Source organism: Clinocottus analis, unplaced genomic scaffold, assembly GCF_023055335.1.
Source record: "Clinocottus analis isolate CAN_PGR_092001 unplaced genomic scaffold, fCliAna1.0.p SCAF_2, whole genome shotgun sequence".
Taxonomy (NCBI): domain Eukaryota; kingdom Metazoa; phylum Chordata; class Actinopteri; order Perciformes; family Cottidae; genus Clinocottus; species Clinocottus analis.
The window spans coordinates 17,820,060-17,846,039 of NW_027175931.1; the positions used below are offsets into that span (position 1 = coordinate 17,820,060).

The 25,980-nt window shown below is 41.8% G+C and overlaps 4 protein-coding genes across 4 annotated transcripts; all 4 read left to right on the forward strand.

Annotated features, from left to right (window-relative positions):
- Window positions 1–3,279: 3,279 nt before the first annotated feature.
- LOC137790172 (extracellular calcium-sensing receptor-like) lies at window positions 3,280–6,231 on the forward strand. Its single transcript, XM_068584155.1, has 5 exons — window positions 3,280–3,534; window positions 3,724–4,536; window positions 4,622–4,849; window positions 5,070–5,193; window positions 5,318–6,231. Exons 1-5 carry the CDS (start codon window positions 3,280–3,282, stop codon window positions 6,229–6,231), a joined length of 2,334 nt encoding a protein of 777 aa, XP_068440256.1.
- A 5,540-nt stretch (window positions 6,232–11,771) lies between these two features.
- LOC137790173 (extracellular calcium-sensing receptor-like) lies at window positions 11,772–14,738 on the forward strand. Its single transcript, XM_068584156.1, has 5 exons — window positions 11,772–12,008; window positions 12,544–12,915; window positions 13,097–13,327; window positions 13,582–13,705; window positions 13,825–14,738. Exons 1-5 carry the CDS (start codon window positions 11,772–11,774, stop codon window positions 14,736–14,738), a joined length of 1,878 nt encoding a protein of 625 aa, XP_068440257.1.
- Window positions 14,739–16,227: 1,489 nt separating this feature from the next.
- Window positions 16,228–19,227, forward strand: olfcn1 (olfactory receptor C family, n1). The gene is made up of 6 exons (XM_068584157.1): window positions 16,228–16,319; window positions 16,433–16,715; window positions 16,808–17,380; window positions 17,716–17,838; window positions 18,058–18,181; window positions 18,326–19,227. Exons 1-6 carry the CDS (start codon window positions 16,228–16,230, stop codon window positions 19,225–19,227), a joined length of 2,097 nt encoding a protein of 698 aa, XP_068440258.1.
- Window positions 19,228–19,618: 391 nt separating this feature from the next.
- LOC137790175 (extracellular calcium-sensing receptor-like) lies at window positions 19,619–25,305 on the forward strand. The gene is made up of 10 exons (XM_068584158.1): window positions 19,619–19,659; window positions 20,348–20,545; window positions 21,200–21,488; window positions 21,556–21,642; window positions 22,009–22,200; window positions 22,616–22,885; window positions 22,946–23,149; window positions 23,244–23,468; window positions 23,702–23,825; window positions 24,413–25,305. Exons 1-10 carry the CDS (start codon window positions 19,619–19,621, stop codon window positions 25,303–25,305), a joined length of 2,523 nt encoding a protein of 840 aa, XP_068440259.1.
- Window positions 25,306–25,980: the final 675 nt, after the last annotated feature.

The window sequence follows — 25,980 nt, forward strand, 5'->3', positions numbered from 1 at the left end:
TAAAGTTTTCTGAAACAAATATGGAAAGCAAACCAATAAAGTTCAGATTCAACAATAGTGAATGAAGTGAATCTAAAGGGCGGGGGGGGGGGGGGGGGGGTAAATTAAAAAAAGTCCCTGAAGTTCTAGTATACTATGATGCAATACAGCAGAAAGGTCACGTGTACATAGACAAAAACAACACTGAAGGAAACAATGGAAGATAAATACGTCCCCATCTGTTGCGAGCACTTCATTCCCCAGCGGCTCCCCTCCAGTGGGAACGCTGCAGCGTTCACCAACACGCCGACTGCTGATGAAACACTGCAGAGCGCTCCATCCTTTTAGTCCACAACATGAACAACAGGTGGCATGTTGCTTCAAGCAGAAAAACAGAGTACATTTTAATTAACAGCCTTGTCACAACAAGTAAATGTTACATTTGAAATCAATTAAGCTTTTGTTTTGATCTTTCTTTTCCTCCCTTGTTAATTTTTTCGAACTGAGATCAAGTCTGCTGTACCGTGCCAGTGTTTGCCCAAACAGCAAACTAATATGTACGTTTCTAAATGGTTTGGTACTATATAATAAATGTATTGGTTATGTTTTGAATTGCTTACTCTTTAGTTAAAGCAGAGGTTCTCAAAATGTTTCTGTCACGCTCCACTTTGGAGGAAGAAGAAATGTTCGGGCCTCACCGCCTCAACAACGTGGAAACAAAATGCTCCAACTTTTTGAGACTCCTCCATAATTGCTTTTTTAATTAATAGATTAAAGAAAATGTAAATCCCTTTCAAGTAAACCAGATCGCTCCATCAGACAAGAACTAATAACAAGTGCAATCACTTTGTTAAAAATAAAGTTGTATATGTCCAAAAAGTAACTTCTATTTGGCAAAAAAGATTACAAAGGAAGCCGGTTGGATCCCTGTTTTCATCTGCATTTCCCCCCGCGCCCCACAGTTTGAGAAGCACTGAGTTAGAGAGACATTAAGGCCCTAACTGTCCTCTATAGTGTCAACATCGAACTGCTGTCCAGAAGCGCTGAATGCAAAATTAACTTTCTGACATTTTAGGAAAGACAGGAAATAGCCCCAATGTATGCATCCTGTATGCCCTGTATATCCTAATTGTGCAGGTAGAGGCCAACATGACACCATATGTGTCATGTTGTGTGTGTGTGTGTGTGTGTGTGTGTGTGTGTGTGTGTGTGTGTGTGTGTGTGTGTGGGTTTTGCAACATGTCGCTATTGTGTTTCCATGAATGGGACCTATACAAACTGTTTAATGAGATCTACTGTGTCAATTATAAAACACTCAGAGTGCATACCCACAATGTCATAATGCATTAAATAAATATATATATATATATATATATATATATATATATATATATATATATATATATATATATATATATATCCAGTGCTTGATCATAGGGACAGCATCATCAGGAGCAATAACTAGAACCTTTGTCTTATTCTCATTTAGTTGTAAGCCATTGCCTGCTGGCTGGTCCTTGATAGCGTTTACTCAACAATCCAGCAGCTGGTTAGACTGAACGCCTCACTGGTAAATTAAAACACAATAAAACGGCTTCAGCCAACAGACCTTAGTCAGCCGGAGTTCAAAAGTAGTAAAAGGTTCTGCGTTCCCCATTCGACAGGAAGACAGATTCTTCCAGACCTCAGCGAGGCCTCCACCTGTCAGGTGGGGTCTCCGATAAAAGAAGTGTTCTCAGCGCACAGTTTGATTAGATGGATGCGCTTCACTTCCCGCTGATAGGTTTGAAGTTATGATTTGTGAACAAGTTATTGAAAATGTGAGCCTATATAACGTTCATCAGACAGCACAGGAAGCTTATGTACATGTGATCGGTCACAACACTCGTGCAACACAACCTGACCAAGAGTAGGGTGCGAGCTGGAGCCCGTGACTCTGACCAGAATGTTCACGGGTCGGGGAGCGGAAGTTAAGGCGGAGACGAGAGAGAGCACCGTAGGAGACCCACCTGGCCACCAGGGGGAGCTGTTATCGGTTGTACTGTGGGGAGGTGCTTGTGTTGGCTATCAGGGGAGGAAATGCAGGGTGGGGTAGTCAGTAGATGATAATGTGTAATGTATTATGGCAAGGATTATACTATATAATTCCTATAGTTGTAACACATCATAGTTTTGTTATGGCTTATAATCACTGTTATATTGAATTGTGTGTTTTAATCAAGATGAAAAAAACATTAAATCCACACAGAACATTTTTCAGCTCTTTAAGCAAACAATGATCGCTCAGAATAACTTATAATCACATTATAACTGGAATGCAATATAAACAATACTGTAATGTATTACAACTATGAATTGTATAATGTATCCTGATCAAAAAACTCGGTGAGTGATTAAATAATTAGTCAAAATGTGTCATGATTATTGTAATAACACATATGTACATCAGTGCTCATAACTATGATTATACAGTCTGGTATATAGATTACAATGCATCGTGAGAATGTTTATAATGCAACATTGGTATATGGATATGAGTTGGCATTATGTATCATTTATGTTATCATTGAACTCATTTCAGAATAACATGAACACAAAGTAATGTTGACAAATCACAACAAAACAGCCCTGAATCTGTTCCTGGTTCCAGTTTGTCCTTGAGGCAGAGTCAGGACTGCACTTTCTGTCACAGACAAAGAAATAGAACGATAGAAGATTTTGATTTCAGCTAAATACATCAAAGTATGTCGTGTTACAAAATGTTGCTCTTCCATAGCTCGACTCCAAACACCCTGTTTCTTGGGTCCCGTGGGGCATTGAGCTCATTTGTCTCTGCACCCAGGCGCATCAGGTCCATGGATGTGAGCATGGGCACATCCGGAGGCCGACAGTAGACACGGTATAAAGAGTCACGCGGGGGCAGAGTTCATGAGACCGGCCAGTGGAGCGAAGGCATGTCACGACTGAAGCTGGTCCTCCTGGTTCTTCTCTTCAGGAGGGGAACCCCTGTGTGCCGGCGGCGGGGGGAGGATCAACCACCTGAGCTGACTAAGGCCGGAGACTTTGTCACAGGTGGAATTTTTACCTTTCGTACTGGATACAGAGGCAGCGTGCCCACCTTTCAAACTGTACCCGATCCTGCAACGTGCCTGCAGTGAGTATCTGTGTTTGGATGTTGTTCAATTATTGGCTTATTATTTGTTCAATACGTTTTGGAGCAAAACAACTGATTCATAAGAAATGTCTTTTTTTCTTCTTCTTCCTAGCATCAATGTAAGAGAATTCAAATTTGCCCAGACCATGATCTTTGCAATTGAGGAAATAAATCAAAACCCTGCTCTTCTTCCTAACCACACAATGGGCTACAATATATACAATTCCTGTGGAATGACAAACATTATAAGGTCTGCTCTAGTTTTAGCCAGCGGGCGGAGGGCGATCATAGACGAGAGAAACTGTACAAAGGCTGACACTGCACAGGCTATACTCGGCCACTCGGGCTCTGCACCCACTGTGGGATTCGCTCGGATTATAGGAAGGTTCCAGATACCAGTGGTAAATATTTTACTTTTATTCACTGTGTACATTACAGATTACAAAAGACTCCCTTTAAGATTATGTTTCTAAATCACTGCATAGAGTGGGGATGTCTGATTTGGGATTTCAAAGAGCGTATTTCCTATTTTTCAAGATGATTAGCATGTAATGCAAACATTTTTGTTCCATCTACATTTCTTTGCACAGCTCAGCCACTTTGCAACCTGTGCATGTCTCAGCAACAGAGAGGAGTTTCCGTCCTTCTTCCGAACTATTCCCAATGACCTCCACCAGAGCCGAGCGCTGGCAAAACTGGTCAAGCATTTTCGTTGGACCTGGGTGGGGGCAATTAGCAACAAAAATGAATATGGCATCAACGGGATCACCGCATTTATACGAGCTGCGCAAGAAGAAGGGGTGTGCATCGAGTACTATCAGGCATTTGAGCAAACAGGTTCTCTTCACGAGTTCGCAAAAGTAGTTGAGTCTGTGAAGATCTCGACCTCTAAGGTCGTTGTGGCCTTCATGTCCCACAGAGAGGTCAACGTGCTGGCGACTGAGTTGTCCAGACAGAACATCACAGGACTGCAGTGGGTTGGCAGTGACGCCTGGATCACAGACGACTCTCTGACCGACAGCGAGGGCCGCAGCCTCCTGGTGGGCTCACTCGGCTTCACCGTCAGCAAAGCTAAGATCCCGGGGCTGGAGGAGCACCTGAGGCAGCTCCACCCGTCACAGTTTCCTGACAGTCGGTTTGTCAGAGAGTTCTGGGAAGACGCGTTTGACTGCGCTCTGAATACCACTGCAAACCCTCAGAGAAAGCCATGCAGCGGCTTTGAGAGCCTGCAGACAGTCAAGTCATATTTTACAGATGTTTCTGAGCTGAGATTTACTAATAATGTGTACAAGTCAGTTTACGCAGTGGCTCATGCGCTACACAGCCTGGTCACGTGTGAAGCAGGGAGTGGCCCCTTCTACAACGGCAGCTGTGCTGATCCTGCACACATTCAACCCTGGCAGGTGAGGTAGAAAACATTGACAGGTTTTTTTTTTCCCAAAAGAATTAGAGCTCACTGTGTTTATTAAAGTCCCTCCTCCTCTTCAGGTGGTGCACTATTTGCAGAACATCAACTTCACAACCAATCAGGGGGAAAGAGTGACTTTTGACCAGAACGGAGATTCACCTGCAAGATATGAACTCGTAAATATACGACATGTGACCTCAAGGACCGTGCATGTCGTCACAGTTGGGCTTTTTGACTCCACTCTACCCAGTGAGCGGCAATTTACGATGAATGGCAAGAAGATAGTCTGGGGAGGAGGAAGTCATACGGTACATACTCATGTTGCTTTGTTGGGTTATATCTGGGTTGTTAGTCACAATGCTATACTGCACAATATGTCATAACCCAAACTCCCTAAAGAGCAAAACTGTTTTCATAACTTCATGTAATATTTCTGAATGACATTCAAATGGCATGTGAACACCAATCAAATGAAACAGTGAACACACTGCGGGTCACATGCAACTCCTCCACATTCCCATGCACCAGGTGCCTGTGTCAGTGTGCAGTGGCAGCTGCGCCCCGGGGAAACACAAAGTCCTGCAGAAAAGAAAACACATTTGCTGTTATGACTGTGTACCGTGTGCAGAAGGAGAAATCAGCAATATTACAGGTTGGATTTTTTTTTTTTTTTTTTAAAAGATTGTTTGCATGTGAAAACTGTATCTGAAATGTTATTGTGCCTTTCTGTGATTGGCATATAACCTCATCAGTGTGTTTCTCTCTTTCAAAAACAGACTCCATTGAGTGCTTCAAATGTCCCTTTGATTATTGGCCCAATACCATCGGAGACACGTGCATCTTGAAGGAAATAGAATTTTTGACTCATGCAGAGATCATGGGGGTCATATTAACATCCTTGTGTTTGATGGGAGTGGCTGTGACGACTGCGATAGCGTCGGTTTTCTTTTCCTTCCGGGAAACTCCCATTGTCAGGGCCAACAACTCTGAGCTGAGCTTCCTGCTGCTCTTCTCCTTGACTCTGTGTTTCCTGTGCTCTCTGACCTTCATCGGCCGGCCCACTGAGTGGTCCTGCATGCTGCGACACACAGCGTTCGGCATCACCTTTGTCCTCTGTATCTCTTGTGTTCTGGGGAAAACTATCGTGGTGTTAATGGCCTTCAGGGCAACACTTCCAGGTAGTAATGTGATGAAATGGTTTGGACCGGCACAGCAGAGACTCAGTGTTCTGTGTTTCACTCTCATACAAGTTGTAATTTGCATCCTATGGCTGACAATCAACCCTCCTTTTCCCTTCAAAAATATGAGCCACTATAAGGAGAAGATTATTCTCGAGTGTGCACTGGGATCGTCTGTGTGGTTCTGGGCTGTGTTGGGATATATAGGTCTGCTCGCTGTGTTATGTTTTGTACTTGCTTTTTTGGCCAGAAAGTTGCCTGATAATTTTAATGAAGCTAAGTTCATCACCTTCAGCATGCTGATATTCTGTGCCGTCTGGATCACCTTCATCCCAGCTTATGCCAGCTCTCCTGGGAAGTTCACAGTGGCTGTGGAGATATTTGCTATTTTAGCCTCTAGTTATGGGCTTCTTTTATGCATTTTTTCCCCCAAATGTTATGTTATTTTACTGACACCAGAACAAAATACCAAAAGGCACATAATGGGCAAAACAAAAGATGTTGAATGTTAGATTTATACTGTTGTGATTCCTGTCTTTCACTACTTGTGTTTGCTATTACATGGATTATGATACCATTATAAACAGGTACCTTCCTTATTTGTTCAATTTAAATGATACACTTATTGACTTTTTAGAAAAATGACCACAATATAATTTAAAAAATGGAAGATTTCACAACATTTCCTATTATAGTTTTCAATCACATCTAAAATTGAGCTCTCGAGATCGACGCCAGAAGCTCTTAGAGTCTCAGAGTCTTTATCTTCTGACTGACTTGCACTGGGAAACATAATCTGACCTTCTTCTTCGCCCCGAGAGTTTGCTGGTGTATTGTTGAAGTCTTTATTTTCTGCACAAATCTAAAAAAAGACACAACACATGATTCATAAAAACTGCTGGGGTCAGCATGATGTCATCTGTTAATGTCGTCAAGGGGCATGAATTAGTTGTGGACTATAGATAGTTTCTTTTTGGCTTACCAATATGTATTTGTTAGTTTTAGTTGCTAAAACATAAGTAGTTTTAGTTTAATAGATTCTTCTTGTGCGGTTGGAGAAATTACAAACATTAACATCTAAAACAAATTGATGTGTATAATGGAATAATGACTCTGACATGACTTCACCCTCACTGCGTACACCTTGTGGATGCAGTGACATGCGAGTAGACAGAAAAGCCCACATAGTTAATCAACACAATAGCTGACGTGGTGATGTGTTTCTGGGTTCTTTCCTCTTGTATTCAAAGTAAGAGAACAGCGCGCTACATTTTGTTATCAGTCACGATGTTCCAGCTACAGACCGTGACTTTAGATTAACTTCAAATGTATAAAGATCTACTATTTGAATTACTAATTGTTGTAGTGTGAAGATTGTTGAAAATAAAACATTGGAAGACATCTTCTCTCTTGTGAGTTTTTTTTTGTTAGGATGAGGTGTCATGTATCATCAAACACAGTGTGTCTAAACTCTGTGAAAAGCTTTTGCTAACATTTAATCCATTAATTTATCATTTACTCCCGTGTGACTCGTCACAACACCATCTGTGAAAAAGCTCCAAGTGTATGAGGGCTGTACGACACGATATGGACAGAACATAGGACGAGTATTAGTGAGTTGTCACTTTTTACTCATGTCACCCGTGGCACTAGATGCAACTCAGAACCGAGGTGGAAAAGTATATATTATAAATGTACCACTACACTCAGAATGAGCAGAAACTGAACATTGAGTTTGTAACTTATCTTCTCCCATCTTCTGGTGTCATAGCCGGGCCCATCTGTGTGCATGTTAGTGCACGTGACCTGGCCACGCATGCCTCAGCCAGCGCCATGTTGACGCAATAGATAAGCAAAATTTAGCTCCTGAACTTGAGTAACTGAGGTTTAGTAAATGGTGATATGTGTTAAGGGTGTGTGTGCACATACGCATGCATCCACTGTTCAGTGCTGGCTCATAGAATATGCAGTAAAAACCTAAAGGCCTTAACTAAGCGGATTTCAGTCAGCACGTTAAGCGTGAGACTGATCGTTAAGGAAACATGTCCCATGAGTAGTCTTGTCAGAGGTATTCTTTATGCCTGACATCTTTCAGGTCTTACGTACGCAAAAAAAAAAAAAGAAAAGAAAAGAAGGAATTTGCATGAATCTCTGAGAATGGACCACTGAGTTGCCTCCTACACCTGAGTAGCAGACAGGAAGCTATAAAACACATATTTGTAAGAATCCTGACTGTGCCAAAGGCGAGACTCTGAGATGTCAACAGGAGCATTCGTCTTCTTCACACTGTTCACTTGGATGGTGTCGTCTGGCTCATGGCTCAGACTGGACCGGTGCACTGAGCTGCGTCAGTATGGATGCTGTGAAGAGACCAACGGCTGTGCATCATGTACAAACATTGTTATGCATGACAAACTGACATGTGAAAGGTGAGTAAATTGTTGCAGAATTGTGGTGTTTTTGCTTATCTCTGTTTCATCCACGTGTATCTCGTTCATTAACTTGCTGTTTGTCTTTGTCGAGGACCTGGACCAGTATTGTTTCCCACAGATTCAGCAGAAACTAGCTTGTTAGCACATTATCGGGGCCTTAACACCATATTGAGAGCTGTATTGAGTGCTTTTAGGAGTTACAATTGGAAGTAATTTTAATTCCATACAAAGACACGGTCTTACAGTTGGGTTATTATGGTTTCTATGTTGCACTCTTGGATTTGAAAAAAAAGGTTTTACTTGTTTTTTTAAATTGTGTTTGCTTTTTAAATGCCAGTTTAGCGTATGTCTAAACGATGTGCAGTTTAGTGGATAATGCAATGTATGATGTAGGTTTTGAGTGATGATTATGTGATACTCCAAAACATCATCCTCAACTGATTGTTGTGTTTTTTTTCATGTGTGTACATCTCCTGAAAGAAGTGTTGCCTCAGAGAAGACTTTCCCACAGAACAGGATCAAAAAAGAGTGTTCCCTCTCTCCTGGTGTGACTTTGAACCACATGCTATGTGATGACTGTGTGCACCTGTTGCAAAGAGGGAAGGAGGCTGTGGAGCAAAACAGGCCTGCAAATGCCTGCGAATGTAAATTCCAGCAGTTTTTGTTGCATTTACAGTCGAAGACCAGCTGTCTGCTACTTACAATAGAGGTGAGCGCCATGACAGTAATCATTTTGATCAAATTGCATGTTAACGTCAATATGAATTTGAAATTAGAACAATGCACTCAGTAATTATTGTCTTGATTGTGTGTAGAACTTGTATTTCACGTCAATTTATCATGAAATATATCAGCAATCTCGTCTGTTTGTCTGTAATTGTCCTTCATACAACACCGACTGATAGTGTCAGTCCTTTATTTGTTTTTTAGAGAGCTCGCTGCTCCAACATCATCACAATTGTTCTCCTAGACCACTGGAGAACATTGCATTGCATCTGTAAGGTATGCAACCTCCAGGTCAGAGTCCTGCAGATGTGATTTGCATGTGTGTGCGATGTTTGTGCTGTAAACTTTCACATTTTGTCATCAGATGCCATCAACACTCTCGGCATCCCACTGTCTCAAAGAAGCAGGTGATATAAAAAAAACAAAATCCCAATACCATCCATAGCAAGAAAAGCTTTAATTTTCTTTATGTCGGATAGTAATCTAACACTTGTTTTCTTGTTTACACAGGCAGAGTGAAGAGTGGGAGATTGATAGCAGTATATATTCTGTCAGCTGTGTTACTGCTTGGAATCTACACGACAAGAATAAAGACATCAGCAACCAGAGTCCGCTCTGCTCAGGGCAGGACCTCCACAGTGGTGATGTTTTCCACCATGACGTTGTACTGTTGTTCACCGTCGGTTACCGTTCATCCGCCCTCTGTGTGGTCCGTGGTCGCTGTCCGGATCTCCTTTGTTCTCTTCCTCTCTTGTGGTCTGGGGAGAACTGTTCATGTGTTAATTGCCTGCAGGGCTGCTCACACTGTCATTAACTTGTTGTGTCCCATACAGCAGCAATGTAGAGCTCTGCCTGTCACCGTGTTGTTCATCTGGTTGGCTTACAGTTCTCCTTTTCCAAGTAAGACCAGAACAAACTTCTTTGAAGACACACTTGTTGAGGGAGGACTGGGATACTGGGCATGGTTTGGGCAGATAGAGCTGCTGGCTACGATGCTCTGTGTGTTTGTCTCACTCTGCAGTCTGCTACAGTCCATCCTGACTAAGCTGAATGTTGTGAGTGTCCTCTTACACGTGCAACTGGTGTCCTGTCTGCAGAACTCGAGGGGACCAACGCAATATGTTCTGGTCTTTAATGTCAACAGGGCGATTTGAAAAATATACCACGAACCATATCCTGTTGTATCTGACTATGACCAGTGAACCATCATTGACATGGGCAGCAGTTAAGGAGATGGTGTTATTGGTGAATCTACCATTTCCTTCATAGTTTTATCTTGAGATGACATGAGTAGGATACACTCCATTGAAGACCTTAGCAGATAAATGTGAAAAGCCTCTGTGGCTACAACACTGCACACAATGTCTGACTGTTATGAATACTTGTACAGAGCTCTTTACAACCTTATTAAAGATGTTTTTAATGGAGATATTGTCTTTATGTATTTCCATATCATGGCACAACTATGTAAAACTTTACACCATATTGAGTAAATATATTAAAAACATATGGAAACTACTGTTTAAATAATGCATTATGGATTTGCGGATGTGCAACTGTTTTCAAAAATGTATTTCATTATATCATTAAAGCCCACAAGTTACTTTCAATGCAGTTAGATATTCAAAAAGCCAATGAGGAAAAAAAAGAGGACATGAAAATAAATCAATTTGAACTTTGAGGGCTGAGATTACACTCAAAGAGATAATAAATAAATACCTGTACTACCACCGTACCCCACGGCTTTGAGAAATTGCTTATTAGTTGTAGAATTCTTATTCAAGTGCTTTATCTGACTTATTGTGCATGAATATATAAAGCTCCAAAAGTCTGTGATATTTCAAAGGTGGCACAACTCGTGATGTCTTTTTGGAAGCTGGAATCAGCTGCTCATTGCAATGTGAGTGACATTACCTCTACAACATGAACAGTTCGGTGTGGCACGTTGGTTGGTTACTCAATTAGGTAAACTTGGTTTTCAGTAGAAAACCGGAGAAAACAAGGCATCCATCTCGACATACATTTCACGCTGTGACCAATCACAACGTCCATAATGCTAGCAGATATTAACGCTAGCTAGCTGGCTGTTAGCATATTGTTTAATGTCTAGCATAAAGAAACAAAAGGTGAAATCTGAGTGGATGAGCTGTAGTAAGCTGCTGTCAGGCCGAGCTGCTGCTCGCTGCTGGCCTGACAGCTCAGGAACAAGAACACAGGAGCGCTGACATGAGAAAACAAGCTAACATGGAAAAATAATTATAATACGTGTAGTGTATTTCTGAAAAACAATTAAATTATCAAATAAATATAACCTTCATTATGAAATAGCTATAACTTTGTCATTCTGTTCAGGCCATAGAGAAGACGTTTCAATTTAATCAGCAGCATCAGTTTCTCAGAAGTGCAGCAATACTTAATATTAATAATAATGTGAAGTGTGCTCATTGGCTGCTAATGTTTCTCATATGGTAAGAAAAGCTATAAAGGTTAGCTCACAGGTGAGCACGTCGTCACTGAAGGGGAAGGTGGCTCGTGATGGGTTGGATTACTTTAATCTTAGTCTCTCTGCTGGCAAAGGCGAGACCAGAAAACCAAACATGCAAAGTGATCGGGCAGACAGGGTTCCTGGAATTTTCAAAAGCAGGTGATCTTATCATAGGAGGAATTTTTTCGATGACGAGTTTACGCACACTGATTAGTAATGACTACCAGGCCGCTCCACACGCATACTGCAGGAAGTAGGTGGTTCAAATATGTCAAAAATGTATGCAATATATGACAATAGCATGGTGTTTGATCTGTTGTTAAATAATCAGCTGTAATAACTTGTTTTTGCTAACACTTAACACTGTATTTGTAGGTTAAATGACAGGGAATTAAAGTTTGCCCGGACAATGATTTTTACAGTGGAGGAGATTAACAAAAATACTAAAGTCCTCCCCGGAGTGAGTCTGGGCTACAAGCTATACAACGGCTGTGGGAGTGAAAACCTCATACGAGCAGCTGTAGAAGCAGTAAATGCAGAAGATGTAAAGCGCTGCAGTGATCAGATCCAGGCTCTCATTGGCCACTCATCCTCTGGAGTGACTGGAGACATAAACATGATACTAAGCCCGCTATCCATTCCACAGGTAAGAAGAAATAACTGCAAGCAATTGTCATGGTGTATATGTTTATTTGTAATTACATCTTTGAAAGATGTGTACATGTATTGTTTTCTTTTCCTCTTTCAAGGTTAGCCATCTTTCAACTTGTACTTGTTTGAATGACAAAAGACTGTATCCCACGTTCTTCAGAACTGTGCCGAGTGACAAATTCCAAAGCCTTGCTCTGGTGCACCTCATGCAATACTTTGACTGGCGCTGGGTGGGGATTATACACACTGTGAGTTTGTATTCAACAGAAGGTAGAGATGAATTCAGCATGGAAGCAAAGAAAAGGGGCATATGTGTTGAATACACATTACCTTACTCTAAGACAAGTGAACGCAAGTTGAGCGCTATTGTAAAGATGCTGAGGGAATCCTCTTCAAAGGTGGTGGTATTGTTCATGTCCTTGTCTTACACCAAATCTTTTATGTCAAGAATTGAAACATATAATATCACCGGAAAGCAGTGGGTTGGAAGTGAGGCTTGGATTTCACAAGCAATTCTGGCTTCTGTCAAGATAAAGGGTATTTTACAGGGGGCAATGGGCTTTGCCATCCCTTTGGCAGACATACCAGGACTTGGTGACTACTTACTCAGCCTGAAACCTTCGGATGAACCACATAGTACCATAATTAAAGCTTTCTGGAAGAAGTTCTTTGACTGCAGCGTCTCTCCAACAAATACTACGACTATGTGTACGGGCACGGAGGATCTCAGGACGGTGTCCAGTGACTACACAGAGGTGACACAGTTTAGGTTTGAGAACAATGTGTACAAAGCTGTGTACTCGGTGGCACACGCCCTGCATGCACTCTTGCAATGTGAAAATGGCTCAAATCCCACCACGGGAAAGGCCTGTGTGAACAGGAACGAGGTTCAGCCTAAGCTCGTAAGTTCTGCTATATCTATTCAGACATAGCATGTGTATTTAGTGATTGTATGTTTTGTGATTAATGCAATGTTATATATTTATTTTGGTTACCATTTCAATACTAATATCTGAAATGTTTTTGTTTTTTTTTGGATGCCAGATTTATGTTTGTTAAAGTGTGCTGATTGTCTCTGCACAGGTGTTGGAACACATGCACTATGTGAACTTCACGACACAGAACGGGGCCACGGTTGTGTTTGATAAAAATGGAAACTCGCCTGTCCAGTATGACTTAGTTAACTGGCAGATGAACGAAACTGGCTCTTTTGAGATTGTCAAAATAGGCCAATATGATACCTCTAACCCAGAGGGGGAACCATTCAAACTAAAAGACAACACCAAAATAGTTTGGGGAGGAGAAAGTCATGAGGTAAACTGAACAAAATGTTGCATGAGTAACTCTGAATACGTGATCTCATATGTACAGAGGCCGGCCTCCACAGGGACAGCTGTTGAGAGTTGCCAGCACATGAGATGTGTGTGAAGGAGCATTCAGGTCAGCCGTCCCTGTGGGCGTCAGTCCACACACATGCAACATGTAAGAAGACATGTATCACTTCAAAACTGTAGAAACATCGCAACGGCTGACACACAAACACTTATTACGTTGTGTTTTACAATCAGGTGCCGAGATCGGTGTGCAAAGAGCCATGCCCACTCGGGACGCGCAAGTCCATAAACACGTTAAAGCCGGTGTGCTGCTTTGACTGCTTTGAGTGTCCGGAGGGAACAATAAGTAACCAGACAAGTGAGTCATTCTTTCCTGTTTTGCATTAAGAATAGTGTAATGACAACACATCTAGTCTATCATTATACTTTATTTTGGTTTGAGGTTTGTATTTCTGTACAATTATATTTCTTTTACAGATTCTCCACACTGTTTGATCTGTCCACCTGAATTCTGGCCAAATGAAAAGAAAGACAGTTGTCTTCTGAAACCGACTGAATACCTTTCCTACAAAGAGATCATGGGAGCACTTTTAACTGGATTTGGCTGTGTTGGCATATTTTTATCTCTTCTGACATCCATCATTTTTTTTACTCATAAAGAGACTCCGATTGTAAAAGCCAACAACTCTGAGCTGAGCTTCCTGCTGCTCTTCTCCTTGAAACTGTGTTTCCTGTGCTCTCTGACCTTCATCGGCCGGCCCACTGAGTGGTCCTGCATGCTGCGACACACAGCGTTCGGCATCACCTTTGTCCTCTGTATCTCTTGTGTTCTGGGGAAAACTATCGTGGTGTTAATGGCCTTCAGGGCAACGCTTCCAGGTAGTAATGTGATGAAATGGTTTGGACCTTCAAAGCAGAGATTCAGTGTTCTGTTTTTTACTCTCATACAAGTTGTAATTTGTATTTTTTGGCTGACAATCAACCCTCCATTCCCAAAGAGGAACATGAAATACTATAAAGAAAAGATCATCTTAGAGTGTGCCCTGGGCTCGGCGGTTGGGTTCTGGGCTGTGTTGGGTTACATCGGGCTTCTTGCTCTCTTGTGCTTTGTACTTGCCTTTCTTGCTAGAAAGCTGCCAGACAGCTTCAATGAAGCCAAACTCATCACCTTCAGCATGCTGATATTCTGTGCCGTCTGGATCACCTTCATCCCAGCATATGTCAGCTCTCCTGGGAAGTTCACTGTGGCTGTGGAGATATTTGCCATTCTTGCCTCCAGTTTTGCTTTGCTGATATGCATTTTTTTCCCCAAATGTTTTATTATTATCTTTAGGCCAGAACAAAACTCCAAAAAACATTTATTGAGTAAAATACCACCAAAAACACTGTAATCTGTAATCACAACGTGTCCTGAAATTCAAATGCCCAACAAATTAATCCATGTTATTGCATATTAATATGTTAAAGACATTGCAATTCATGTTTGTTTTTTACTTGAATAAATTGAATACTCTTGTCTTTTTCACCCAATTATTTTATCATAAATAATGTAAACAGTGTATAGAATGTAATTTGTAACTTTGGGATGAATGTTTAATTCGTGGTAAGAATGCCAGTGTTGTCTTTAGTTTGCATCAGTGACTCATATTATACTTAAGCACTAAGGTAGAAGAACCAGTACTGTATCATCAATAATGTACAGCTCAAGGGGGTTGTCAGGCCGGACGCGTAGAGAAAATAAAAGAGACAAAAACACACACAAGAGAGAGAAAGAGTCTGTGATTTACTGACCCGGCCGGTTGAAAGCAGAGTGGGGGATTAAATATATATATATATATACATATATATATATATATATATATATATTTTATCATCTGGTTTTATTTTGAAAGGACTTTTTTATGCAACGGATTGTAGTTTATTTTTCTGATATGAGGGGGCGACTGGGTTTTTAGGATGATTTAATTAAACAGCTGACGGCGCCGCCTGCATGACAGGAAGATACTCGGAGGTCGTAAGGAGAATTGCCCTTATGGTGCGCCATCACACACTGACTGAAGGACAACATAACTGCATCATATCCGTGAATATGGTTTCTCTGTATCTATGTAGTTAACGTGGTCTTACCGTAGCACACCTAGCTTGCCAAAAACATTGTTTTACAGTGCAGTCAGTATCAAAACAAGAACACATCAGGGAGTAAAATCAGCTTTTGCCCAGCAGATGTCACTGTGTTCACTGTAACATTGACGTCACGAGGACGAGTTTGTTTTCGCACAGTTCTTTGAGAATAAGCTAAAATGCCTTTGTTTGTATGAAAAGAGAAATCAGATCCAATATCCCTGTGTTCCTCCTGCGAAGTAAATGATATGTTCCTGCGGACCAATCAGACACTTTGGTCACATCTGTTTTTGTCCATTCACAACTGCTTTGGAACTTCAAGGTCAAGTTTCAATTGACAGGTGCAGATTTATTTCTGCATATTTGGTTAAAACCAAACCCATAATCTTGTTCCACGTCACGTTTGCTCCTGAAGTACTTGCTTACTTGTGACATTGCAGAAAGCTTTCTTAGCCCTACATTGTGTGTGCGTGTGTGTGTGTGTGTGTGTGTGTGTGTGTGTGTGTGTATGTGTGATAGTTCGACCCATGTAAGACTGCAGTGCCCTGTGGGAGATAAATCACCCTTTTATGAAGGGAGCAGATCAACCCGAACACGACGCTGCTGCTGTAAGAGCTGTTTGCTCATCTCCAGTAAAACATGCGTGAGCTGCAGAGAGCTATTATCTTGTGTCTTCTTGTTCTCTGCCCGAGCACAGTTCCTGAATGTGAACTGTTCAGGAAGTTTGGCATGCCTAGTTTATTCAAGCACGGAGACGTCATGATTGGGGGGATTTTCCCGGTTTTCAACAAAGAAATAAGTAGCACTCCTCCTACGTTCGGGAGCGAGCCACCTCGAGCTCAGTGTGCAGGGTAAGTTTTAACACGCCCGACTTCATACGAGCTCATTATCTATAATTTTGCTCTTTCACATTCATGTACTGTACCGTGATTTTACAACCTATTTCAACCCAAACCTTTTTTAGATTTGACCTGCGTGCTTTTCGATGGACCCAAGTGATGATATTTGCAATTGAAGAAATAAATAATGATCCTGCTTTCCTGCCAAACATATCTCTTGGATATAGGATCCTTAACTCTTGTGCGTCTCCCACCAACACGTTGCGCGCTGCACTAGCGCTGGCTAGTGGACCCGAGGAGCGAGCGCTCCACTCCCCCTGTCCTCCAGCGATCTCTGCCCTCATAGCAGAATCAGGATCATCTCAGTCTTTAGCAGTGGCTGGAACTCTTGGACCATTTCAAGTGCCAGTAGTAAGAGAGTCAATGATATGTTGTATTGCGGATATGTTTGATGCTCGTGCAGTGTTTGTTTTGTGACACTTGTGGTGTTCTTTTTATAGGTAAGTTACTTCTCAACATGTGCCTGCCTGAGCGACAAAGCTAAATATCCAACGTTTTTTCGGACGATCCCCAGCGACTATTTCCAGGCGAAAGCTTTGGCAGCACTTGTAGGACGTTTTGGCTGGCAGTGGATCGGGGCGATCCAGTCAGACAATGACTACGGGAGAGGTGGGATTCAGGCTTTCACTGAGGAGGTTAAGAAGCTGGGGGTTTGTATCGCATTTGTCGGCACAATTCTGCGTACGTATACGATGGATAAAATTCTGGATGTCGTGGAAATGATCAAGCAGTCTGCTGTCAAAGTCATTCTTGCTTTTGTTCCAGAGGGGGACTTTTACCCTTTGATGAAAGAGGTTGTGAAGCAAAATATTACAGGGATTCAGTGGATTGCCAGTGAGGCCTGGATCACAGCAACTCGACCCTCCACACCCGAAATATATCAAGCTTTTGGTGGCGCCTTGGGGTTCGTGGTGCAGAAGATGGCTATTCCAAATTTACAACACTTTCTCACAGGCATTAGCCCTTATGCGGATCCAAGTGCAGCCTTTGTGAGGGACTTCTGGGAAGTTATGGTTGGCTGTCGTCCTCTCTTACCCGGGGAACAAATTGGAACTGAGGCATCAAAAGAAATATGCACCGGCTATGAGACAATATTGAATTCCCAGGATGTATTCTTCAATGTAACAGAGCTCAGAGTGTCCTATAACGTGTATAAAGCAGTTTATGCCATTGCACATGCGCTACATCAGCTGGTATTCTGTCAACCAGTCGGAGAAAACACCGTGAGGCCATGTTTGAATATATCCCAAATTCAGCCCAAAGAGGTGAGAAATAGTTAGTTAAGAATGTGTTTGTGTAGTTGTCTTTTCAATAGAATATGTAATGAGCGATTTGTTCTTTTTATCAGGTCACTGATCACCTACGAAGGGTGAATTTTAAGAATCAGTTTGAGGATAATGTGTTTTTTGATGTCAATGGTGACCCTCCTGCCTCTTATGATATTATTAACTGGCAACTCATAGACGGGCAGGTGCAACATGTCACAGTGGGTCATTTTGCCTCTGCTGCTAATGCAGATTATAAACTCAGGATCCAGAATAAAGAAATTGTGTGGAGGACAGGAAAAATGGTAAAACAAAATATTAGTTATGCAATAAGCTTACATCTTTTGTTGAAACATAAGACCAGTAGATCAGAACAATACATATACAGTATATAAAAAAACAATTACAACTTTTCTTTTGCTCAGGTCCCGATGTCGATGTGCTCTGATGCTTGTCCAGAAGGAACAAGGAAAGCGCATAAAAAGGGAAAACCCAACTGCTGTTTTGACTGCATCCCATGTGCAGATGGAACTATAGCCAATTCAACAGGTATCAAACCCATGATTGCCAAAGTAAAGCACACACAATCCAATAACATAGCATGTGATTAGTGTTTGCATACATTTGATGTATAATATATAATTATCAGAGTCACTGCACTGATCTTTTTCTGCTCATGTTCAACAGGTGCAGCAGACTGCACACCTTGTCCACGGGAATACTGGTCCAACGAGGGGAAAGACAAGTGCATTCCAAAAGCTATTGAGTTCCTGACCTATCACGAGTCGATGGGAATAGCTATCACAGTCGTATCCCTGCTCGGGGCTTCCCTGTCGCTGGCCACGATGATGCTCTTCATCCGCTTCAGAGAGACTCCGGTGATAAAGGCCAGCAACTCTGAGCTCAGCTGTTTCCTGCTGCTTTCTCTGTTTTTGTGTTTCCTCTGTCCCCTCACCTTCATGGGCAGACCCACAGTCTGGACATGTATGTTGCGCCACACAGCTTTTGGCGTGACATTTGCACTCTGTATTTCCTGCGTCTTGGGGAAAACTATTGTTGTCGTTACAGCGTTCAAAGCCACATTCCCAGGCAACGCATTTGCAGGAAAGTTTGGTCCCGCTCAGCAAAGGATCATAGTGTGCTCCTGCACTGTGCTTCAGATCGTCATATGTGTGTTGTGGCTTGAGTTAAATCCGCCTTTCCCAGACATGGTTTTTCAACACAGCAATACGAAGATTGTTTTAGAATGTAACACGGGCTCTGACGCTGCTTTCTACGCAGTGCTGGGCTACATAGGGATCCTCGCATTAATAAGTTTGGTCCTGGCATTTCTAGCCAGAAAGTTGCCTGATGACTTTAATGAAGCCAAATTAATCACCTTCAGCATGCTGATATTCTGTGCCGTCTGGATTGCCTTCATTCCAGCGTATGTCAGCTCTCCCGGGAAGTTCACTGTCGCTGTGGAGATATTTGCAATTTTGTCTTCAGCATTTGGCTTATTTATTAGCATTTTTGCACCTAAATGTTACATAATATTGATCAAGCCGGAGAAAAATACCAAGAAACATGTCATGGGAAATAGTAGGATTTCTTAATTCTTGAAGATAGTCCTAATGATCCAATGTACTGTATTGTACTGCAGAGTTTTCATCAATAGTTGCAATATATATTTAATGTCTTATCTTCTATACATAATGTACACAAAATGCACATATTTACTGTGCTGTAGGCAAAAAGCATGGATGGAAGTGATTATTTAATATATATACGATACAAATGAATTATTAATGAATTAAAGTTGTGTAATTTTTGTTGAAAAAATATTAAATGATGAGCCATCATGCATTGTTTATGGTTGAATATTTTATCTGTGTGTATATAAGTACTGTTATAACAGAAATACAACCGTTGTGTGATATGAAGAGGAATTGATTTCATGTGGGGATTTTAATTAAGAAATTCATCATTTTAAATTCAGATAGAAAAATGTGCCGAAGCGTTCTGACCCACACGGGCGTCTCCACAGCGTGAGCCGCCATTTCTTTTTGCCCCAAGAGTTTTTGTGACTGACAGGTGACCTCTTAAGAAACGTTAATGTTGAAGACAGCTTTGCTGCTCTCGATGACCTCAGAGTGTGTGTGAACACACTGTTTCTGCACCCAGCTGGCTGCTGTGGTGCGACCGAGAAGCTGAAACGTCTTTGTTCCCAAGAACGTCCGGAGCTCTAAATGTTTGAAATTGAATGAACTGCATGTTTTTTTTGTTTTTTCTAAATTGGAGACAAAGTTACATCTGCCTTGCCCCGTCCATGTTATATTGAAGTCCTATTCAATATCTGTTTATTAATTGAATCTGTTTAATCCAGACTGAATCCATTTTTACCAATAAGTAGGTTGGATTTCTAACATTAAATTAAAGTAGGTCTAACTCGGTGTTATAAACTGGCAAGTAAGTCTTTTTTTTAATAGAAATGCACATATCTTTTATCAATGTCCTATTACATCATTAATTTGCATAATTCAGTCTTGAGTAAATCAGGTGGGGCTGCTGATATCCAATCCAGTGTCTCTTTGACGTCAGTGACATACTGCTTAGAACTTGCCTAATATCTATAAATATATATATGTATCTCCCTCTCTGTCAGGGTTAGGGGTGTGTGAACAATATGACTGCACTTGTGTTAGTGTCATTGCTTTACTCTCTCTGTGTCCTCAGTATAACCTGTATCCCAATTTCCAGCTTTACCTCCTCACCACCATCTGCAGCCAAAGCGTGCACGCTTCAAAACAGCTTCAATCCGAGCTTCGTGGCCCAGGGTGACTATGTTCTTGGAGGAATCTTCCCTTTGCACTATAACCAGGAGATGCCTGACCTGAACAGCACCTACAGAGCCCTGCCAGTGAAGTGCAATGGGTGAGTTTAATAGAATCATAGTGGGACTACGCAACTTCCTTTTTTCACTCAAATAGTGTCTGATTTTTTACAACTTTTCCTTGACTGAATACATTTTTACTCATCAGGTTTGGGTATATGGTGATAATTGGTCTGACGTGAGAAGTTGGTTTGAACTGAATTGCATTTTAGTTTAAGTTAAAGATTTATGTCAGAGTAAATAATGTTCAAGAGAGACACAACGAGAATGTTTTATTTATTTATTGGGTGTGCGATTGCCTAATATTTTTATTCATTATGTGATTTAGTTTCATTAAAATGTGGATAATGGGAATATGCTCTATACGCAGCAAGCAATTTTAATGCATAACTTGGAAGTGTACTAATTGAACAATGTGTGTATTTTCCACTGAAAGTAGTTTGACATCATTCGAGTCTTTTAAGATAACATCTCAGGAAGTAATAAAAAAATACAGATGTGTAAAATAAATCGTTAATAAAGTTGTATTTTGGTAGCATATTCTAAAAAAAGATGTTCAAAAATGAGTACATAGCAAAAATAATCCACTCTGTTACTTTTTTCCAAAAATAGATTTAAAAAAAATGCAATTCTGACTAACTTCCAATTCAAACGTGATATTTTCCTTTGTGTGCATCTGTTTCTGCCGGCTTCAGATTCGACCCCAGGGCTTTCCGCTGGGCCCAGACTATGAGGCTGGCAGTGGAGGAGATCAATCAGAGTGCAGACCTTTTGCCAAACTACACCCTTGGGTACAAAATATTTGATTCATGTGCATATCCGCTGACTGGCCAGCGGGCGGCTCTGGCGGTGTTGAACGGGCTGAGCGAGGACGACTCCCCCATGTGCCGAGGGGCGTCTCCGCTCCTCGCTGTGATCGGGGAATCTGGTTCTGCTCAGTCTATCGTGGTGTCAAGAATCCTACAACCATTCAGAATCCCAATGGTAAAGATGACTACTTCTTAATCCACCCAAAACATTAGCATATTATCTTACAATCTTCTTTCCACAGATCAGCTACTTTTCTTCATGCGCCTGTCTCACTGACAGAAAAGAGTTCCCCACCTTCTTCAGAGTGATCCCAAACGATGACTATCAGGTGGGAATTTGGCCTCAGGACTTGATGAAGAATAAGGTTGTAAGAAGACATTTCTTGAAATTGTCATATATGTCCATTGCCTAGCATAAGAACAAAATGCAGAATCAAAATCAGCTTTAATGGCCATGTAAATTTTACTCAGATTTCTCTTTGCTCTTAATATAAAAGACAAAAAAAGACATTCAGAAAACAGAACGACAGGAAACAGTGGTGCAGAAAGTGCAGATAGTGCAGATGGAGGTGTCTGATTAATTGTTCAATTGTTTGTCAGACTGACGGCCAGTCTGTTGTATAGACATTATATTGAAATAATGCCAGTGAACTATGTTTCATGACTGTGTTGTCCATCTCTACTGCTGCACCCAGGTGAAAGCCATTGCTCAGCTGCTGATACGCTTCAACTGGAGCTTTGTGGGGCTGGTGCGAGGGGACCACGAGTACGGGCGGTTTGCTGTGCAAGGTTTACTGAGAGAATTACAAGGGACCAGAGTGTGTGTGGCGTACCAAGAAATGATCCCTCTGCTCTACGATCGCAAGAGGGCTCTGGAGATCATGGAGGTATAGGCGAAGCACACAGAGTTAGGTTTTAAAGCACTAGAGAGTTTGTATTCACCCCAAGACCCTGTTGGTAGTAGTTGCTGATTACACATCATTATCAGCCCGAGGGAAGTCCATGTTTAGAGAGAAGTCAGTTGCAGCCCATGTGTTGCTTTCATTCTCCCAGTGTCATAGATTGGAGCTTTGGAGGGGCGGGGTCAGGGGTATTGGCACTGTTTGCCAAAGTATATTTTTGGTAAATGATCACTAGATTACATTTTCAAATCCTATATATAGTAACATGTAATACATGCAGTTATTACACATTATTTTGTGCATGGTCACTTATTTGTAATCTGTAATCTGTTTTTTTGCCATCTCTCTCTCTCTGTACCTTGTGAGACTGTCTTCCTTCATCATCTGGCTTTCTGCGTAGGTGATGCGTTCCTCTTCGGCAAAAGTGGTGGTGGTGTTTTCAGCTGAGGGGGAGATGACGCCTTTTTTGAGGGACTACATGAAACAGAACATCACTGGAATCCAGTGGGTGGCCAGCGAGGCTTGGGTCACAGCATCTGTCTTCACAGGCAGCGAGTTTTACCCCTACCTCGGGGGCACCATCGGGTTTGGCATCCGAAAAGGTCATATCTCCAGACTCAGCCTCTACCTTCAAACAGTTAACCCTCAGCTGTATCCAGATAATAATCTGGTAAAGGAACTGTGGGAGGCCCTGTATGGTTGCAATCCTTCTCCGATGCCTGGCTCCCAGCTGCCTCCATGCTCAGGGCAGGAGTCCCTGTTGGAACAGCATTCAGCCTACATGAATACCTCCAGCCCTCGGGTGGCCTATAATGTCTATAAAGCTGTATATGCAGTTGCTTATTCCTTGCACAACCTTCTTCTCTGTCAACCAGGCACTGGCCCTTTCCAAAACCACTCATGTGCTCAAGGCAACAACATACACCCCTGGCAGGTAGAGTTCAGTCTTCTTATTGTTTTTTTTTTGTTGTGTGATGTAAATTGTGTTTGGAGTTTATTTTTTAGAGTATGATCTATTGGTTTGCCAGCTCCAGTACTACCTCCAGGAAGTGAAGTTTAATATAGCAGATGAGGAGGTAAACTTCGACCTGAAGGGAGACTCCATACCGTACTATGACATCCTCAATTGGCAGAGAGGCCCGGATGGGAACATTGAATTTGTCAACGTGGGGTTGTTTGATGGGACCAAGCCTGCCGGAGAGGAGCTGGTGATCCAGGAGGACAGGATAATGTGGGCAGGGCATCAGAGGGAGGCAAGCTGCTCACACTGTGTTTTTACCTTCATCAGATGCCAACTGTTGAAGTTCTGTAGGTTAAGGTGGAGGTAAGTCAGGTGGGCTGAACGAGCTGGATCTGATGTGAGTTCTATTGTATTGCGTAAATAGTTCAAAGCCCACCATACAGTGTGACTTATTATACTTATTATATATTATCTCTGCAGACTCCGTTCACACTGCCTAGCTGAATGCCACTCTTTGCTCCCCAGGTGCCAGTGTCTGTATGCAGTGCCAGCTGTCTCCCAGGGTTCAGGAAGGCTGTCCGTCGTGGGGAACATGTTTGCTGCTTTGACTGTGTTCCATGTGACAGTGGCAAAATTAGCAATCAGACAAGTGAGCTCAAAACCAAGCCATAGAAATCATAATAAATTCAAATAAGGGCTGATGAGATAAGATCTGGATAGCTCATATGTAGCACGTGTCATTCTGTAATTTAATAGTGGATGACAATAAAATGACAATTTTGACCATCCCGTATTTCTGGGGCAGACTAGCAAGTGTAGCAAGCTAGCAAGGGTAGACAAATCGTGCACAACAATTTAACCTTTTGGAAACTGTGTATGGAAATTCTCCCGCTGCCATTTTAAGTCCCAGCATGCCCAATTCAGACAATCTTTTGGCTTATAATACGCAATTCTTCCATTTTTGAACCAAACACAGTTATTTGACTGAAACTTCTTCCTAAAAGACCAAGACTTTGTATTATTGTGATTTTTGTTGCAGATTCAGATCCTTTAGGCCCTAATCTTTCCAAAAAGGTGTCTTATTGACGCTCCAGGAGGCATTTTGGGGGAATCTAGCTCATATCATGCTGGATGTTCATAGTTACCATCAAAATATCTTTTAAAAGTATTCTTTGATGTACTACCATGATGTACTATTTGAATACTGGATGTTTGAACTACCCTTTTTTTCCCCAGATTCAATAGATTGCACACTTTGTCCCGAGGATTTCTGGTCAAACGACGAAAGAGCCGCCTGCATCCCCAAAAAGGTGGAGTTCTTGGCCTATGATGCACTGGGCATAGCCCTGACAGTGATCTCTGTGGTGGGTGCGTGCCTCACTATAGCTGTATTTGCCGTCTTTTTCTATCATAGAAAAAGTGCCATCGTCCGTGTGAATAACTCTGAACTCAGCTTCTTCATCCTGTGCGCTCTCACTCTTTGTTTCTTGTGTTCCCTGTTGTTCATTGGAGAACCAACCCTTTGGTCCTGCATGCTGCGCCACACTGCCTTCAGCATCACATTTTCACTTTGCATCTCCTGCATCCTGGGGAAGACCCTGGTGGTGTTGGCTGCGTTCACTGCCACCAGGCCGGGGGACAACATCATGAAGTGGCTGGGGCCCAAACAGCAGAGGGCCATCATCTTCTTCAGCACTCTTATTCAGGTGGCTATCTGCGCCGCCTGGCTCATTGACGCTCCCCCTTCTCCATCCCCGAACACTCAGTATGAGCGCTCAAAGATCATACTGGAGTGCAGTGTGGGCTCCAGCATTGCATTCTGGTGTGTTCTGGGGTATATTGGTCTCCAGGCCTGTCTGTGCTTTGTACTGGCTTTCCTTGCCCGCGCATTGCCGGGCAACTTCAACGAGGCCAAGTTCATCACCTTCAGCATGCTTATCTTCTGTGCGGTCTGGCTGGCATTCATCCCCGCTTACATCAGCTCTCCTGGGAATTATGCAGATGCAGTGGAGTCGTTTGCCATTCTGGCTTCCAGTTTTGGCTTATTGTTGTGCCTGTTTGCTCCAAAGTGCTACATTATTTTACTGAAGCCAGAAAAGAATACAAAACAGCACCTGATGGGAAAATAAAAGAACTAACACGACATAAATGAACCTGTTTGAGATTCCCAATCAATGTTCAATATTTTGATAGGTTATTATTATCTCAGCATTGCAACTGTTTACAAATTACAAAGAGCATATCGCTTTATTGTGTGTTTAGAAGATAAAAAGATAACTAGCAGTAGTTTTTGGTGTATATATTGTGTTTATGTGCTACCTTGCTGTACCTGTAAACTTAACAGGTTTATACTTTTACACACTTCACACAATATTACTGAAACTGTCCCAAAAGTCTCAGACATTTGCAAAATTCTGTTTACTAATTTATTTTAACATCAAATATGTGTGACGATTTTTTTGTAGTTGACAAAATGTCGGGAGAGAAACATGGATATCCTTAAATAAATGAACACGGCTTTTCTATAATGATCTGTATGACATTCACACGGAGGGAGGAGCATGCACCATAATACTGGAAAGCACTCTCCACTTTTTATTAAAGGAGTGACCTTTCAAAGTTCTTGTAGCAATAAAATCTGAACATATTATCCAAACATGAGCCCAATTTTACTTGCAAATCATTGGGAACACAGAAGGAATTTGGTTTGATTGTCGCTCCAGTGAATTTATTGTTGACTCTGTTCTTCAATTCTTTAATGCTTTTTGATATTATCTTGGATTTCTACAACCGATGATTATAAT